Here is a 20192-nt window from a genome sequence, read left to right as displayed (position 1 = left end):
TAGTTCTCTTTGGTTCATTCTCTATTTACAAACAAACACAGAGTCGCAATACTCTGTTTAGTCTTTGCAGATAACGAAAAATCGTGTAAAAAAAAAGAAAAGGAATCGAGCAAAATCAGTAGGCCACTAATGGGATCTCTTTTTGACCTCGCTAAAATAGAAACATTAGGAACAACCCCTCATGACAAATACAAAACTAGTGAGATGAACTGAACTCCACACAATGATGGCTGCAAAACAGCTCGGCTCCGCCACCCACCCCGCCCAAAATAACGATAAAGAGCGGCTGCCATGATTGGTTGCGGAATGGCCACGACGGAGCTACGAAATGGTGCTGCTCTCATGCTAACCCCAGCTTCAGTCTGAAACATCCAGAAACACTGTAGACTACCAATTCGATCAGTTCCGGTAGCGCCCCAATGTAACCCGGTAGAGAAGAACTAGCCCTCCCCTCTTTGACTGATGGTTCTTGTTGCCTGTCCCTTCTGTTGTCATTTAACAGAACTATTTAGCCTGCTGAAAGGGGTTGTGTTCCGACCGCTGGTTGGTGGAGACATTTTGACTATATTCTGGACCTGCGTTGTCGCGTAATGCGTCATATGACGCGCCGCGTTAGCGCATCCGGAAGTCATCCGGGGCGCGCAGCGCGTAACGTAAGCATAACAAGTCATGTGACTTGTTAATAAAACTTTTCATTGGTTCATTTTACTTTTCTTATTGTAATGATGAAAGGCTTGGTCATATGACCTAAAAATTACGCTTTTCATTACTTCCGAACATTATTTTTTCTTAAATATATGTTATAATGTTCCAGGCTAATGTACTTTCCCGGAAATTTTACAACTGTCCTGCAAGTAAAATATATTCTTTTTTCGAGAAAAAGAGCGTTTCTTCGTCCATTGACGGAGCCGTTGAGCAAAAGAGGGTCGACCTGCTGTCTTAGTCGCCGATACGCCTGAATATGAGATTCTTATCGATCACTTTATGTTGCAGGAATAGAAAACACAACAGCCCTTGACAATTTATCTTTACTGCGTTCCTTCGTATTATACCTTTTACCCTTCATGTAATTGGTCTGCTTTATTTCACTTGCCTTTTAATGATTCTAAAACAGTGACTATTATTAAAAACTTTACCAATGTATATACTACTACCATGTTTTCTTTTAAAAACCTTTATTGTGAAAATTTCATTATACAAATACGAGCCTATAACCACGTGGGCCTGCCACGGAGCAAACTGTAATCGTATATGATGAATAGACATTTACACTGTAGAGGAACGTAACGGGCGGGCCATTAGGTTGCAAGAACTAAGGTGTCCAACAGTTACGGAATCGGTGGACGTACATTTTATAATTAAAATACGACAGGGCCAGTTACAATAAAATTATCTAGATATACATTTGCGGGCAAGTACCATGGGTGACGTTAATTCGAACTTTCAACAGTACAGTAATCAATAACACATCAGAACTTAATATCAATAGGGATGTCGAAATATTCAATCAATTCTCGTCCCCGCCCGCCATGTGCTTCAAAACTGCATACGTATCTCGTGATTTCAAGGTTCTGCAACCAGTACACAACAAGGAGTTACGAGTCCCATTTATTCCGGCGCCATTTTGGGCGAGGACGGGCAGGTCAAGGATATAGTCAAAATGTCTCTACCAACCATCGACTATGATGATGTTCATATGCTGTATTTATTAGAGTAACACTCATCTGTCCACATGAAATTAATTTGCCACAATCTAAACATGTCATTTTAATCTTTCCAAAGTTCTTCTAAATATTTGGGACCGTTTCCCTTGCCTCTGAAGCTCTCAGTGCCACTTCTTTGATGAATGTACTAGCAGGTCAGGGGTTCTCCTCCAAATCTCTCTTTTATGCAGCACTATAATTAATTGGTGCCACCTCTCCATATGACGATGCATGGTATAGTTACCACAACTATATTTTTTTTCGGTTCCTCTGGAGAGTTCATCGTGGCAGATGAAGCGTGTAACGTACCGGGCATTTACCTTTTTTTGCATGTACAGGAAAGGAAAAAAAAATCGAGCGTCCGAGTTCTAAGGTGTCCCAGGGCCATTTTAGTGGACCAGGCCCAAATCCAAAGAACAGGCCGCCATTTTGAGAGTCCTCTTGCAGCCGCCTGTCGCTGTAGCATCAAGAGCAGCCGAAACTCAGCTGAATGGCAACTGAAACGGTAAAGGGGCGCCCCACTACAGCAGACGAGCCTCCACCTAGGAAGGCCCATTCACGCCGGCTCCCCGCCCCCCCCCCCCCTTCGGGCACCCCACGCCGTTATTCGGAGCAGTATTGTAGGATGGCCACACCAGTGCGGCAACTTGCTAGACATCACCTCGGTGGTAACCGAATCTCAACGCCTTGTGGTGTCTTCTATTCAGAAAACATTGTTATGCTGCCTTCGACCTATTCGCCGCAAGTGCGCACACAACTCAACTGCATAGCTTGCTAGACACCACCTCGGTGCCATCCGGATCTTGGAATGTCAGCGCCTTTTGGTGTCTTCTCTTCAGAAAATATTGTTGCGCTGCCTTTGGCCCCATTCGCACATCAGTCCGCTACTGACGCCATCTCACAGGCTAATGGGGCGCCCCACGCCGACTTTCAGCATTGTAGGATGACCACACCAGTACAGCAACTTGCTAGACATCACCTCGGTGCCATCCGGATCTCGGCGCCCCACTGCAGATGAAGTGCCTCTCAACTATGAAACCACCACGGTGACACCTGGATCTTGGCGCGTTGTGCTGCCTTCGGCCTATTCGCACATCGGTCCGCTACTGACGCCATCTCACAGGCTAATGGGGCGACCCACGCCGAGTTTCAGCATTGTAGGATGACCACACCAGTACAGCAACTTGCTAGACATCACCTCGGTGCCATCCGAATCTTGGCATCTCAACGCCTAGTGGTATCTTCCATACAGAAAATATTGTTACGCTGCCTTTGGCCCCATTCGCACATCAGTCCGCAACTTAGACATCACCTCGGTGCCATCCGGATCTTGGCATCTCAGCGCCTTGTGGTGTCAGTCAGAAAATATTGTTGCGCTGCCTTTGGCCCCATTCGCACATCAGTCCGCTACTGACACCATCTCACAGGCCAACAGGGCGCCCCACGCCGACTTTTACCATTGTACGATGGCCACACCAGTGCCACAACTTGCTAGACACCACCTCGGTGCCATCCGGATCTTGGCATCTCAGCGCCTTGTGGTGTCTTCAAATCAGAAAATATTGTTGCGCTGCCTTTGGCCCCATTCGCACATCGGTCCGCTACTTACGCCATCTCACAGGCCAACGGGGCGCCCCACGCCGACTTTCAACATTGTAGGATGGCCACAGAAGTGCGCCAACTTACTAGACACCACCTCGGTGCCATCCGGATCTTGGCGCGTTGTGCTGCCTTCGGCCTATTCGCACATCGGTCCGCTACTGACGCAAACTCACAGGCCAACGGGGCGCCCCACGCCGACTTTCAGCATTGTAGGATGGCCACACCAGTGCACCTTACTAGACACCACCTCGGTGCCATCCGGATCTTGACGCGTAGTGAAGCTGCAGCAGCTGCAAATAAGCTTCAGACAGTGTTACAACCGCTGCTCAGAACTCTCAACTATGACACCATCTCGGTGCCATCCGGATCTTGGCATCTCAGCGCCTTGTGGTGTCAGTCAGAAACTATTGTTGCGCTGCCTTTGGCCCCATTCGCACATCGGTCCGCTACTGACGCAAACTCACAGGCCAACGGGGCGCCCCACGCCGACTTTCAGCATTGTAGGATGGCCACACCAGTGCGGCAACTTGCTACACACCACCTCGGTGCCATCCGGATCTTGGCATCTCAGCGCCTAGTGGTGTCTTCTATTCCGAAAATATTGTTGCGCTGCCTTCGGCCCCATTCACACATCGGTCCGCTACTGACGCCATCTCACAGGCCAACGGGGCGCCCCACGCCGACTTTCAGCATTGTAGGATGGCCACACCAGTGCGGCAACTTACTAGACACCACCTCTGTGCCATCGGATCTTGGCGCGTTGTGCTGCCTTCGGCCTATTCGCACATCGGTCCGCTACTGACGCAAACTCACAGGCCAACGGGGCGCCCCACGCCGACTTTCAGCATTGTTGGATGGCCACACCAGTGCGGCAACTTACTAGACACCACCTCGGTGCAATCCGGATCTTGGCGCGTTGTGCTGCCTTCGGCCTATTCGCACATCGGTCCGCTACTGACGCAAACTCACAGGCCAACGGGGCGCCCCACGCCGACTTTCAGCATTGTAGGATGGCCACACCAGTGCTGCAACTTGCTGGACACCACCTCGGTGCCATCCGGATCTTGGCGCGTTGTATTGCCTTCAGCCTATTCGCACATCGGTCCGCTACTGACGCCGCCTCACGTGCCAACGTATTTTCTCCGCATTTTATACCCTATGCCGCATAACAGGTCATGTGACTTGTTTATAAAACTTTTCATTGGTTCATTTTACTTTTGGTTTCCTAATGATGGAAGGCTTGATCATATGACCTAAAAACAACACTTTTCATTGGATGAAAACTTATTTTTTTTCCCAAACGATGAAAGCCCCACCTTGTTTCTGGATGTTTCAGACTGAAGCTGGCGTCAGCATGAGAGCACCACCATCTCGTAGCTCCGTCGTGGTCATTCCGCGAGCAATCATGGCAGCCGCTCCCCACCAGAAGCCTGCAGGAGTCGGGGCTCCCAAAACTTTTGATGAATTCTCAAGGCGGAGGGGACGCTTTCGAGAATGGGGTCCAAGACCTAGCAGACAAGCGTCCGATTTCCAAGGTGTCCCAGGGCCATTTCAGTGGACCAGGCCCAAAAAGGAAACAGCCTGCCGCCATTTTGAGAGTCCTGTGACAGCCGCCTATCGCTGCACCGCAAGAGTGGGCGCAACTCAGCTGAATTGCGGCTTTTGACACAGTGGACCAAAAACGGACGGAATGGCAACTGAAACGGTAAAGGGGCGCCCCACTACAACAGATGACACTCCACCTGGAGAGGCCCGTTCACGCCGCCTCCCCCGGGGCGCCCCACGCCGTTATTCGGAGCAGCATTGTAGGATACCAAAACCAGTGCGGCAACTTACTGGACATCACCTTGGTGCCATCGTTCTGCTGCCTTGGAACTATTCGCACAACAGTTTGCTACTGATGACCCACCCCCCGCGACGCCCCACGCCGTTATTTGCTGGGTGGCAACTTACTAGACATCACTTTCGTGTCATCTAGATTTCAACGCGTTCTGCTGCCTTGGAACTATTCGCACAACAGTTTGCTACTGATGACCCACCCCCCGCGACGCCCCACGCCGGAAATCTGGACGTTGTGCTGCATTGGGACTATTCGCACAGCCGACCGCTACTTCGTTGTTTTTCCCTAAAAATGTTTATATGTTATTACTATTTTTGTTTTCTTGTATATATTTATAAATTATTAAAGTTTTATAATCTTACTACTTTGTCGGAGTGCTATATATTTTTAATGTGACACATAATTGTAAAAACTTTGATGTACAAAGAGTCATCCCTGGAATCTTCCGCTTCAGGCTCGGTCCCCTAAACAATCACAATACAGGATGGTTTTCAGATAATAGCAACGTTTCTGCTGTGACGGATCTCATCGAGTGTGGGCCTTGATCTACTATAACTCCTTTGAAGAGGGGTGATTCTTTACAGCTGTGGCCATAAACTACATCTGCAGGGCTAGCTGATACCCTAGGACCAGCCTGGACAATCGGACACAGAGGAAAAGGAGTGTCAGAGGGTGCGGTAGTGAATAGGGCGAAAGGGAGGTGTCGGGCGGGCACAGGGTGTGATTCTCAGGGAAGAGCAGCGCAGATGGGGGGAGGTTTATTACCCATGCATAAGACAGAGAGCGAGGGTGACCACTGCCTGGGGGAGATGCTTGCGAGGGTGGGGAGCCATGCTAAGGATCGACAGCGTGCACAGAGTGGGTCTGGTCAAGGCATCTAAAATGGCTGCCGTGCACGACAAAAGTGTGGCATTTGAAAAAAGACAAGATGGCGCAGACAATGTTTTTCAACACTTCCTGATTTCCTTCGAATCGAACGTTAACAGACGTTGGGGCATATTACCAAAGTTAAGCGATATTTATCCCTAACGATGCTTAGCAACGATTTTTTTACCGTCAGAAATTATCGCAGATAAACCTTGCTATTATCAAGGTTTATCGCAAATACGATAAAAAACGACCGCAATGCATTAATATCGCTGAAAACTCAGCGATATTCATGCATTACCGAGCTAATGCTCTTAGCCATGTTATCCACCTCCCATTGGATAACATGGCTAAGAACTGCTCAGGGCAGGTGCTAGCTTTTGGAGATATTCGCGCTTATCTCGAATATTTCCAAAAGTTGATAATAGGAGATAGCGATGTTAGCGACTGTTTCCAGTCGCTAACATCTTGGCATGCCCACTTTGCATGTCATTAGTGATAAATATCACTCACATGCAAAGTGGGGCCCAAGATGGTCGCTATCTCCTACTAGCCGTCGCTAACTGGTGTTAGCAACAGCTAGGTAATACAGATATAATTTTATCTCCGCGAAGCGGAGCGCTGTTACAGATATATATCTTGTTTTTGAACGTTAATTTCTCAAAATGCACTGAAGCACATATATTGAGACCTAGCAAAGGCACATCGGGCTACCAGTCCCTAATATTTTACCAAGTTTCGTGCAAATCCATTCAGCCGTTCGATTATTATTATTATTTATTTTTTTTGCCCCGCGGGGCCCTTTTAAAACCTCCACATCAAACCTAGGGGGTCAGCGAGGATCTACTATGCCCCCTTATGGTCATTTGCCCCTTCGCTTTGGCCTCCTCTTGTCTCTCGATCCTACCGAGAGACAAGATGGCGGCCGCTACGGACTGTTTGGAATGTTTACAGACACCGGAGAGCCAATCAGCTTCGCTTTGCAAAGCTCCGTAACGCGAAAAGTACGCGAAGCGGTGCGCTGTTACAGATATATATCTTTTTTTGAACGTTAATTTCTCAAAATCCACTGGAGCACATATATTGAGATCTAGCAAAGGCACATCGGGCTACCAGTCCCTACAATTTTGCCAAGTTTCGTGCAAATCCATTCAGCTGTTCGATTATTATTATTTTTTTTTTTTTTGCCCCGCGGGGCCCTTTTAAAACCTCCACATCAAACCTAAACGGTCAGGGAGGATCTACTATGCCCCCTTATGGTCATTTGCCCCTTCGGTTTGGCCTCCGCTTGTCTCTCGATCCTACCGAGAGACAAGATGGCGGCCGCTACGGACTGTTTGGAATGTTTACAGATGCCGGAGAACCAATCAGCTTCGCTTCACAAAGCTCCGTTGCGCGAAAAGTACGCGTACTGGAGCGCTGCCCGGTCCGCTGTTACAGAAATATATCTTTTTTTAAACGTTAATTTCTCAAAATCCACTGGAGCACATATATTGAGACCTACAAAAGGCACATCGGGCTACCAGTCCCTACAATTTTGCCAAGTTTCGTGCAAATCCATTCAGCCGTTCGGGCTAAAAGTGAGGCCAACCGCCCTATGGAAAACTCAATGTTAAAAACACGTTTTGGGACCCCCCTTTTTTCTCGGCCCCCCCTTGACAACCCCCCCCCCAAATTTTCAAGGGCTGCTCAGAAACAAAATGTGCCATTTTCCTGTAAATTTCAGCCAATTCCGTCCACAAACGCCAAAGTTATTAGACATAGAATTTTCAAAAATCCCATAGAGAAAAAATCCTAACTATATATACCTACTGGCGACCGCCAGTAGGTAATAACTAGATTTGGAGGGGAAAAAAACACAAGCCTGTATTTTTCTCTTTTTACTTACCTTTGGGATATTGTGATATTGTGGTTGTCTTTAGTCTGGATACAATATTTTGACCGGACAGTATTTAAAATGTAATACTGTACTTGAACACCAGCCACCCTGATAGGGTTACCACCAGCAGTGTCAGTGAAAACTTTATCATTCATTCATACATTAAGCTTTATTGCGGCTATTTCAGCCAAAAAAGCACAAAAGTAATTTTTACAATACATTAAAACATAATCAATGCCAGCATTGTCAATTGCAGTTTCAGTTTATATAAATTCATACATTGTGCAAGGAGTCGCAGTAGGAGTGCAGTGAATCAGCAATATAGTTAAGGCTATAAAAACATAATTTAAGATAAAAGGTTAAAAAGGAAATCTAAAAATCAGCGAACAATAATTTTTTAAAGTGAGCAAAACATCCCAACGTAATACATAAAAAATTAAAACTATATCATAATAAAATAGCTCCACATCTTTACTTAAATGCATAACAGTCACAACCATAAGTTACCACTGACCTAAATGAAATACTAAAAGCTATAAATCTCCAGAACTCAGCATTAGATTTGATGCAAAGAGCACTTTAAATGTTTTGGATTGTTATTAATTTTGTTTGCAAACATCATATATCAGTTTCTTAAACAGCATGGGTTTCTATCAAATATGCACATCCCATTTTGTTTAACACAGCCAAAGAACAAAGTGCATCTTTCCTGAAAATTGACTTTCTTCAATATGGCTAGTGCAGACCCTCTAAATTAAATACTGGGCTGCATTTCAGGGAGCTACTTTCAGAGCACTGGCAAGCTACGATTTGATCCCAAGCTACCTGTTGGAAACCCACTGGTATAGCATGTGGCCTGAGTACTTAGCAGTTGTTGAAATTAATTCAAGTATTTCTGCTTGCATGTTGTGATGACAGTTAAGTGCAGCAGATAACAAAATGCGTGGATGTTGAAATACATGTCTATATATTTTCAGGTGTTTAAAGCAATGAACATTCCTCAGATAAGAAACCCTTCATTACCTCCCCCAGAGGAAATGCCAAGGAGCTACCACAGTAAAATAGCTCTCATCGGTGCTGGGCCTGCAAGCATCAGTTGTGCCTCCTTCTTGGCGCGCTTAGGCTACCTCAATATAACAATATTTGAAAAAGAACAATTCTTTGGGGGCTTAAGGTAAGTTTCAAAAATCACTTTAAAAAATAGAAAAAGAACATTTAAGGACACATTCAAAACTGAACATAGATTTCTGTCTTTTTTTAATGATTAGCTTCACCTGTGTTAATATTTTTCGATCATGTATACATGAATGCATGCCGTCATTGTGTTGCCAGAGGCTGATTTAGGAGCAGCAACAACGTGCAGCAACTACCGAAGAGAATATGACCTAAGCAAATGTGTGTATGGATGGAAGAATTACAGTTTATAATAATGACAGTTCAATTGCAAATATATATTGAAACAATATATGCCTATACATTTAACGTGTGTACAACTTGGCAACTGCATTGAATTGTAGGGTGAAATTTGAAAATGTGTCAAACGTGTGATGTATTATTAGTTCAGTCTATTGCATGTGCTTTTCAAGTGCAATTCCCTTGCCAGGTCTGCCTGAGCCATGCACTCTGACATGTATTGTATTTCCTTATAAAGAAACACGATGTTATATTTAATCTATTTTTCTCAATAGCACAGAGCAGCCAGTACCATTGTTCTAGACACACAATGTATTAACTTTGGAAGTGAGTCTCCACACTCATGTTGTACTTTTGAGTTAATTCTAAAGACTGAAACTTGTTTCCCGTGAATTATCTTATTTCTGGCTTTAGTTCTCAACCTTAATGAAAACATATGTGAATCAGAAATAAATAACATGTTTAACATGATGTCATTTGCTTCGAAGGGATATAATTGTAAAACCCAGGCACAAGGCATGTGTACAGCAGAGAAGCTGGGAAGGAATAATATATAAACAGTTAATCCCAGTCTGGTCAAATCCTTCTAATATCGCGTGTTCAGTGTTATTGCAAATGAGTTTAAATAGTCTGAAACTAAGAGCGAGGAGACTTTGTACTTATCATAATATACTAGGTAGCTACTAAAACCATTGTCTAACTAGTGGTATGGAACAACTTGTTATATTATTAATGCTATGAAAGGGGTGACTATAATGTATCTGGAATATCACATTGTTTAGTCTTCCCTTTTCAATATGAACCTTTTTATCTGATATATTAGTCAAAGTAGCAAATCTGTCTGTTCTGCTTGGTCAACCCAGATTTTTCACCTTTTTTCTAGACCCTACTTTTTCTGGCATTAGAACCCTTTGCACTTCATCCCTGCTAAATAGGCGTAAAGTGCATGTGCTCCCCTGTTTAAACATGAATAAATAGGCTTATTCCTGATTAACATATGTAACTTGCCTATATATCTCTAGTATATGGTATAGAAAATGCATCTGGGGCCCTAGAAGTTAATTGCTACCTGTGGACTGTGGCACTTTTCATGCCATCTACAGGCTTGGCCTGTAAAACATGGCTTCAGGCCTACCATGTATATTCTGAGTGCAGGAGCCTCTCTAGTAATGGAGGAACATATCAACTTTAACTTCATACCAGATCCACCTTTAAATATTAAGCACCCTTACCTTGTAAACAACAAGCTATATTTAGAGGTAACTTTTTAATATTTAAATCAAGGTTTCCTGCCTGTCAAAAAAGTTATTTTGACAGCAGGTCCATGGCTGCTGTCAAAATAACTCTTTACGGTTTGTTGGAATTTTACCCAAAATTCAATGAACGATTACAAGACTTATGGTTGACATTGCCAGCAACTTGGCTTGCCCTGTTAGGTCTGCTCTTGCTGGGACCCCAGCAAGGTGTGCAAAACATATTGAGTTAATCATGTATAGTCTAACTAGATGAATGTACAAAGCTTGCAGCTCATTTGCATTGAGACTCTGTAGGCTAGGGTACGGTGTACAGCCAGTTAATTCTGGCCAGGTGGCCCCTTCATTACTAAGGGGTCCCATGCGCACTGGTGCAAGTGCATGTATAAGGGTGCCTCAGTACCAATATTGATGTCTCCAATGTGAAAATGGGATTTCTAAGAGAACCTACACTCTGCATGGTTGTTGTGGGGGGTGCAAAAGCGTATTCATGAAGTGTGGTAGCATTAGGATCCACAGCCAGAAAATTACCTCGAGAGTAAAAGACCTCGAAGCGGTAACCATTGTGGACTTTCAACCATGAAAATAAAGTCACCTCCTGCATTTGTCAGGCCCGGTAAAGTGACCTGTTCATGGACTGCAGGTCTGCAATTATCAGCAATTGCATAGGTTGAAGCTGCACCATTATTAAAACAGTAATGAAATCAAAGTGCAAACACAAATATGGGTAATCCTCTTAAAAGTTCAAGGTTGAACAACCAAAATAGAAAAATAGGTGCTTGCTTAAAATACTGTGCATGATATATGCCCAACACCATAGATAATTTGTGGTACATCTGAGGGTTCTATGGCGATTTACAAGTACTAGTCAGGAGACCAGCTGTATTAGTATCAGACCATCGTTGTTGGTGCCATGATGCGGGATTCTGTTTGGAAACAGAACTGTGCCATGGAAGAACAGGATGTCAGAATGTTGGGACAGAGTCTATCTATCACGTCAGTGTCTGTAGGCCCAAATCCGACTAGCTCATAGCACCTCACCTGCACTCCTGACCTTTCCATAGCAGCAAGTGATTTTGGCAAATCATTGCCATTTGTTCTCACTCATCCATGTCCATGTAATGTAATGTAATGTAATGTAATGTATGTATACTTGTAAAGCGCACTGTTACCTCGTTACGTGGTGTCCTGGCGCTGTATACCGCTGGGGAACCCGTCCTGGCTTTCCCTGTGAGAGGGCACCCCAAGGTGAAGCCAGGCATCCCCGGCGTTGCTGGGGCCGTTGTGGAGATTAAGCAAGCTATTGCCCAGAGTTGCAGAGTGGGACTCATGGTTAGCGTAGGCACCTAAGCGAGAATTATCGAGTCCGCGGACATTGACCCAAGACCCTGCCGCGTCGGGAATTGAACCCTGGTCCCAGGCGGACCTCTGCTTCAGGGTCTGCTGCTTCTAACCAGTGAGCCACACTTCTCCATAATAAACAGAAGAAAGACACAAAGGAAGTTTACAATATATTTATTGAAACTGTCATTGTATATTTTGAAGCAGAATTGCTATGATTAGTAAACAGATACAACTGAGAAATGTAATCAACATTATTAACAAGCTCTAAGCAATGAACAACCCGGCCATGGTAACTAACATATTTATATAGACCTACCCTCACTATGTGAACACTGGGATATGTTGGTGACCTCTGGGATTAGAGCCAAACCCCATACCTGGTAGGTTTGTTTAGGTGGTCTGCATAATATGTGTAAATTCAGTTTAAGGAAAGGCTGCTGCTTCCATTCCATGACTGATGTCTCTACTGGAATTCTCCCCTCGAACCTCCAAGAGGGCACCGCACAGTTTATATTAGAAGAACAGTTGTGTTAGAAAAACTGCAGCTGTGTTGTGTCCAAAAAATGTTAGAAGATGTTGCTGATGGGGCACAAGATAACCATACACCATGTTGCTCAACCTTGTACATACTGTTCAGACTGAATCAGAAGAAGAGCCACTGAATAACAAATAATATGCTCAGTGTATTTCGAAAATATTATCATGTCACAAAAACAAATGTATTATGTGTGACTGTGTGAAGCAAAGGCAACCTAAATCTGCTAATACAAGCAACCAAGGGAGACACAAAGTGGGCCCAGAAGAGAAAATGCTACAATAGTTGCTAGTGACATTCATGTCACAATATTAAGTGATGCCAAAATATAGCCAAAATATTGACTAATTCAATATCACAAAAGTACATGTATAGTGAAGTAAAGATTTAGTATTCTAAACTCCACAGCTATGTAACTTGAAGATATATAATATCTTCAAGGTACATAGGTGTGGAGGTAAGAACGCAAATACAACCACATTTAACTTATGTACTTACCTTCAAGATACTGTTGTAGTCTGAATCTGCATGCAATATCTTGGCTGGACGTCATTTAAAATTCAATGCTACAGTTGAACACTAACCATCTGATGCACAAGATGAAGTGACTAACAGCAGTCTATATTTCATGAAACAATGTTTTGTATATGAGGTCTCTCTTTAGCTAAATTGTTGTAAATATTTTTTTTTATTTTTTATTTTATGTATTTTAATATATTTATGATCGTAAGTGGAAATTTTATTCAATCAAATATAAGGAATAGCCAGAGGACAGAATTGGATGGAAGTTCTACTGTGCAAAGCCCCCTTTTTGTTTGTTGTACTATCTGGGCATGATGATGCTCATGTGACCCTCAAATTTCTTTCCAAAACCCTTGTTGTTTTTTAATATGTTTATCTTTTATGACATGATGTTGAAATAAAGACTAATTGAATTGAATTGAATTGACTAACAGCAGTGTCAGGAAAAGCTTTTCATAATAAAATGCCTCCATGTGACTAATGATAAGTTACAGTCACAGCAGTAAGTGGCCATTGGCACAAATTAAATACTAAAAGTTATATGTTAGACCTGACAGCCTTGGAATGGCCTTCCCCCAACCTTTTGCCTACTTCCTCCACTTTTCTGTCCTCGTCTTTGCATGTGTTAGGCAATTGGCATACTTAATTTACTTGGAAGTCCCTAGTAATGTTCACTGCATGTACCAAGGGCCTATAAATTAAACGGACCTGCAGCACTGCTTTTGCCACCCACCTAAGTCACCCTCCAACCATGTATCAGTCATGCCGCTGCAGAGTCTGTGTGTGCAGTTTACACTGCCATTTTGGCCTGACAAAATAAGCCTCTTGCAAGGCCCAAACTGTCCCCTTTTTATACATGTTAGTCACCCCTAAGGTAGGCCCTGGATAACCCAGAGGGGAGGGGGCAATGTATTTAAAAGTTAGGGCGTGTGCTTCTAAGTTTTAAAGGTCATGTTAGTGAGAAAGTCTTACATTCGTTTTTCACAACTGTAAGGCATATCTCTCTCATAAAATTGGGATTACCTTATTACATTTTCTCTGTTTAATTCCCAATTGTGAAGAGATAGACATTTCAAGTTTGGTGTTTCTAGAATCACAATTTGAAAAACATAAATTATGGTGAAATCGGATTTTAAATTACAATTCTGAGAATCCCACTTTTAGAAAGTTTGCATTATCTTACTTTACCATTTGGTGCCAGCTACATGTCTGTGGAGGGTGACAACTGTGTATTCCCATTGGGAGCCAAACACATTGGGAGCTTAGCTGTAACTTCATGAGCCATCCTGGCAGGATGGGAGAGGTGGAGCTACAACCAGCTGCACTTATACCTGAATAAGCGCTGTTCTGACCCCACACAAATGGCTGAATAAGCCCCTGTAGTTTGTCTGGAGCCAGCGCAGGAAGGGAGGACATCTGCACACTTCAAAGGCATCTCTTTGAAGTCTCCCCGACTTCAAAAGCACAACTGAGTATAAGTACTGGACCTCTGACACCACCACTTCAGTACACTTCTGGAGCTGTGAAACTCTGCCTGTAAGAAGAACTGCTTTGCTGCACTCCAACCTTGCTGTGCTGCCCTGTTACCTGCTGTTCCCTTGCTTGGATGAGAAGGAGTGGACCTGCTTCACTTGAACTCAGAATGACTCCAAGGGTTCTTAAAAAATCAGATCTCGAGTCCTACTTTTGGAGTTTGGTTGTTTTTGTCTTTTTTAAAATAAATTATGTTTTATTGTTCTAACCTGGTATAGAATATTTTTATGTCATGTTTTCACTGTTTTACTGTTTGAAGTGGTGCACAAATACTTTCAAAAACACAATAGAAGGTCTCTAGGTCTAATAGTTATTAAATGTTGGGGTATCCCTTTCTAAGGACGATTCCCCTCACCCACCCAAGGATGGCATGCTTCATCATAGGGGATTTCCTCGCACTATGAACCTAGTTGTATTGCAGGCTACAACCCTCTCTCTGAGAGGGAGGAGCTCAGGGATATTTTGATAGAGGAAATGAGGAGTACTAAACCTCTAGATGAGCAGGGTATGGATAAGGGGTAAATGAACCAGTAAAAAGTGATTAAAACTAGCTCTATCATATGCTAAACAATTCTAATGATGAATTCATACGCTAGAATTAAAGGAATTATAGCTAAAACAGAGGAGAATTTAATCTGTCAAAAATAAGCGAGCGGTCGACATGTTTCAGCCTAATGCTCCCAGCGGCCTTCATCAGGACCAACAAGAAGTGAAAAAAGTGAAATGTCAATACCCACTTGTATAATCTTGAAACAGTGGTAAAGTGTTTATGCAAAACCAGTAGGTGGAGTGATCTATCACTCCAACGTGGAAAATACTGGTAAGCACACTCCCTAGAAAGAGAAAGAATGAGTGCATTTTAACAAACAAAACACACACCGCCTACCATGTATGATTCTAATTGATGCATGTAATGATCTAATTTAGTGTAAAAGTAATGTACTGTAAGCCGGAGAAGATGGCGGCTGACTGAAGAGCTCAGTCGCGAGCTCCTTGCCTAAGAGGAATGCAGAACGTCTAAATCCCACCGGGAAAGGGATACGAACTGGAAATGATGGCTGTCACATGGTAGCAGCTATTTTGAGAATTATATTTACTATCTGGTAAATACGAGAATACATGCCAAGCATTACAAGCGCTCCAAGCACACCAAGCTAGTCCTGAGTTTGCCCCTACCTGGCTGAGTCATCAAGCATCGTCCTCCGAGCATCACGCATTGGTGTCAGCGGTCCGGCGCAAGGGAGACAGGCTGAGCGGCAGCCATGCACAGCGAGGTCCTGGCATCTGTCGGAACCCAGCGCTCGAGGTTGACTGCTTTCCCGGTCCAGCGAGAGACACTGGGAGTCAGGACCCGTGCACAGCGGCGCTCGAGGTGGACTGTGTCTCCCATCCCAGCACAGACAGCAGGCAGCAGGAGACAGGAGACAGCAAGCGGTGGCGGCAGGCTCAGATGCCGGCAGGATCTGCGGTCTTCGTTCTGTGTGCTCAGTGATATCGGCGCTGCATGCCTGCACTGATCGGAGCCGGCCGGAGCTGCCTCAGGAGCTGAGCCAGAACTGAACCAGAGGAGCTAGAGGAGTAGGAGGTAAAGAGGGAGGCTGGCAATACGCAACAGAACTCAGGTCAAGAGCTAGAGCGGGAGTGTCCGAAATCCAGGAGGTACAGATCAGGGGGTAAGAGGCGCCCGCCCCTGGCACGCTTTACTTTACAACAAAATCCCACAAGTTAAGCCAGGTTCAATCCACAGCACCCAATCTGAAGGGTATAAGTGCACTTTTGCAGTCCTTTACAGTCTCAGCACGATAAGGATAAGGACCAGACCACCGCAGCAATCCCCCACTCAGTCGTGGTGTGGGCAGAAGCAGCGAAAGCGCATCTCAGTAACAGAAAAGCAGGGCGCAGTCTGTCTTTCCGAAACAAGGAGGTGGCTGCAGAAGGAAAAAGCACTGCCGTCTCAGAGTGGTTGTACTTTTCACGAAAATCCACAGCGCAGCAACAACAACCATCCAACTCCGTAAGCTTAAAAATATCCATACTAAGCCCCCTCATCCCTGGTCCCCCTGCTGGGAGACTGTGGTTAGATCTGTGTGTACCGGATAGTCTAGGAAGAATCCAGACCCCCCCCCCCCCCCCCCCCGGTTTTAATCAACACTGTGGGATCAGCGCTACAAAAACTGGAAATCCCTAAGACCTCCCAGGGACCCCAGGTACCCAGTACTAACAAGGAAGGTGAATTCCATGCGAGAGAGGGTTACAGCTTAAGAAGTAAAACCTCACTTGCAAAAGCCATTAACCCATCTAAAATAAAAGGCCAGCCACCAGCAAGTGCTGATAAAGGGAAGAGTAAAAGACACATCTCAGGGCAACCCCAAGTCCCCAGATCCAGAGCCAGCCAGACAGGCCTGAAATCAGAAAGACGTAACGCTCTAAAGACCACTCCATCACTCAGGTCTTACTTTAAAGTTCAAGACAAGAATCTTAACTTAGAGAAAGCCCGCACGGGCCTTACACCACATCTAGACATACCTGCTCCTGGCAGGGCTCAAGATCCTATTATGGCGGAGAAACAGAAACAAAGCGAAGGAACATTCGACCTAATTGTCAGCAATAAATATCAGGCCCTCTCCACTAAGGAAACAGAAACAGAAACTGAGCATGGATTTGAAGTTACAAGGACGGATCTGGAAAAAGGCACTCAGGGAAAAGTGCATACACTCTCAGTACCTTTTACGCCCCTGCAAACGCCGCAAACGTTAGCGGTCCTAACATCCCGGAGAGTTTCCTTAAGGAGATGATGAGGGAGCTGAGAACCAAATTCGCAATCTCTGGAAAAAAAACAGTCCAAAATACAGGAAGTATGCGAGGTACTCGACCAGAAAATTAACACCCTCATTGACAGGGTAACGCATGTCGAAGGCGAAATTGAGGCACTTAACAAGAAAACTGAGGCAAACCACAAGGAAATAACCAAACTAAAAACCAGGGAAGCAGAGATTAGCGAAAGAATGGAATCCCTGGAGAATCAGGCCAGGAGAAACAACATAAAAATCCTGAATATTCCGGAGGGAATCGAAAGAGAGGACATACAGGGTTTCATAATCCAGCTCTTAGAAGAAAAAATCCCCTGGGCCAAATCAGCCAATCTCAACGAAGACATCCAAAGGGTGCACCGGGACCCCTTCAGGAAAGGGAAGTTTAGGAAAAATCAGAGAAAAGTTTTGATTAACTTTAGGACATATTCACTGAAAGAGCGAATACTAAGTGAAGGCAGTATCCTACTCCAAAGATGACTGGTCTTGTAGAATCAGATCGGACATATCTAAAATGACTCAGGATAAACAATGGGAGCTGGGCCAGCATATGCCGCAACTGAGGGCACTCGGAGCGAATGTCCAGATGCGCTTCCCTGCGTCACTCCAAATTATGTGGAACAATAACATTTTCAACATAAGAGACCCGAAGACGCGGAAAGGCTAATAGAACAAATCAAGATCCACCAGGAAGATCAATCCCTTTCAAAATAGAAAACAAGCCCACGCTTCTAAAAAGGAGGCCGCAATACCGGTGGGAAAAGAGAAGGAAAACTTGATTAAAACCAAAGGCAAGGAGCTCTAAAAGGGCAGTCCCAATGCCCAGAAGGAAGAAGACAATGGAGGCTTCTCCAGTGTAGGGGAGGAAACGACAGACACAAGCTCACCAGAAAATTTCAAAAAGGAAAAAAGAAAAAAACAAAACACATGGTGGAGAGCAAAATGGGGGGAAAAAAAAAAAGAAGGCCTAAAAGCAATACTTGAGGAGTACAAAAGCCCAGATGAAAGATACGAACACCAGACCAATGATGTTGGCTACCGGTAAGAGCATAGGAAAAGAACTTAAAATCTTAACGTGGAACACAAACGGACTGAGAATTAAATCATGGAGAATGAAGATACTGGAGTACTTAAAAAGCTGTGATAGTGAAGTAATTCTAATCCAGGAATCCCATCTAACAAAAAAGGAATGGGAGCCGATCTGTAAAACTGAGGGTTGGATAGACCACTGTATTTGCACAAACCAAAACTGCAACATAAAGGGAGTTGCGATTTTTAAAGAAAAATCTCTGAAAGCCATGATTGAAAAAACAGAAATCGATAGAAAGGGTAGATGGGTCATTGTGACGGCAGGAATCCACAACAACTCATATACAGTAGTGGGCTCCGATGGCTCAAATACAGATGACCCTGAATCACTTCAGAAGATATACACTAACCTCCTAGCAACCAATACTCCGATAATAATGGGAGGGGAATTCAACATCATATTAAACCCCTCAGAAGACCGATACCCAGCAAAGAATTTCCCCAACCTACCCAAAATGAGAGAATGGGTTGGGCGATGCATGAAAGACCTAGGCATTGTAGATGCATGGAGAGAAAAAAGAAACAGAAATCACTGATTCACTAATAAAAACAAAAGATTAGGACATGCATCCAGAATAGATTTTATCCTTAGCAGGAGCCTAGTGGAATAAACAAAAAAGGTTGAACATATCCCAGCCCATATCTCGGACCATTCAGCGGTATAACTTAGCCTGATGTTAAAAGCCTCATCCCTTCCTCAGAGGTGGACTGTGGACAGGAGTGTTTTCCTAGACGAGGCCTGCAACGAAAAACTGACAGACGAAACAAAACTGTTTTTTTTATAAAATAACGCCGGAACTACAAAACAAACTGCCTGGGATGCATATACAGCGGTTTCAGAGGGAAAATCTTTAGTATGGCATCCTACAGGAACCAAGAAAATAAACACTTCATTGAACAGATTGAAAAGAACTGTTAGCTCTAGATGCAGACCTTAAAACTGCCAAATCCAGCAAGTTAGTTTCTGAAATAGAAGGCAGCATAGGAAACAAGAAAAGAGAGCTGAACGATTTTTTTAGAAACAAGAATAAGAGATAAATGGGAAGCCAGTAAACTCTCTCACTATGAATACGGAGAAGGTTGCGGGAGGATCCTGGCCTGGAAAGCAAAAACCGAAAGAACTAAAAACAGGATCACAAGGATACAGAGAGAGGGCTATCCAGGATACACCTCAGAAAGCAGTGAAATTAGACAGGAATTTAAACGCTTCTTTGGTAATCTTTGCACGGAAAGATCTAACTGGCTCTGGAGACCAAATACAGAACTTTCTAAAAGGAATCACGACTCCCAGGAACAGAAGTTAGCTCTTAACCAAGAGATCTCTAAAGAGGAAGTCAGAGTTTAAAAAGAGGTAAAGCCACTGGCCCGGACGCTCTACCAAACACAATGTATTTACAACTTCAGGAAACACTGCTAACACCTCTTACAGAGCTTCTAAACTGTATATTCTTAAGAAATCAAAAACTCCCAAACTCCAGGAATGATGCAATTGTTTTCGACATTTTAAAACAAGGGAAAGACCCAACCAAATGTGAATCATACAGGCCCATTTCCCTCTTGAACGCAGACTACAAAATATACACGCAGATTCTGGCAAAAAGACTAGGGGCAGTGGCAGGGTCCCTAATACACCCAGACCAAATGGTTTCATCAAAGGTAGGCAAAATTCATGAACTATCTCATGAGCTCATCATCGCTATAGACATTGCAACTCATTATACTGTCCCTCTATCTGTAATAACCTTAGACGCAGCAAAAGCGTTCAACCGAGTCAACTGGTCATTTCTGAACGCAATCTTAGC

The 20192-nt window shown here is 44.1% G+C and overlaps 1 protein-coding gene across 2 annotated transcripts in view; it reads left to right on the top strand.

Moving 5' to 3' along the window:
• The window catches only part of DPYD (dihydropyrimidine dehydrogenase), a 3662673-nt gene that overhangs the window by 1429921 nt on the left and 2212560 nt on the right, over positions 1–20192 (top strand). For both annotated transcript variants that reach the window (XR_013594885.1, XM_078644210.1), the window contains exon 6: positions 8869–9065. Coding sequence is in view for 1 of the 2 variants with exons in the window: in XM_078644210.1 (XP_078500336.1) it covers positions 8869–9065 (197 nt within the window). In the remaining variant the exon portion in view is untranslated. The remainder of the gene's footprint in view (positions 1–8868; positions 9066–20192) is intronic.

Source organism: Lissotriton helveticus, chromosome 1_1 (genome assembly GCF_964261635.1).
Source record: "Lissotriton helveticus chromosome 1_1, aLisHel1.1, whole genome shotgun sequence".
In the NCBI taxonomy this organism is placed as follows: domain Eukaryota; kingdom Metazoa; phylum Chordata; class Amphibia; order Caudata; family Salamandridae; genus Lissotriton; species Lissotriton helveticus.
The sequence above is the reverse complement of the archived record's forward strand: the minus strand, read 5'-3'. Positions and strand labels throughout refer to the sequence as shown.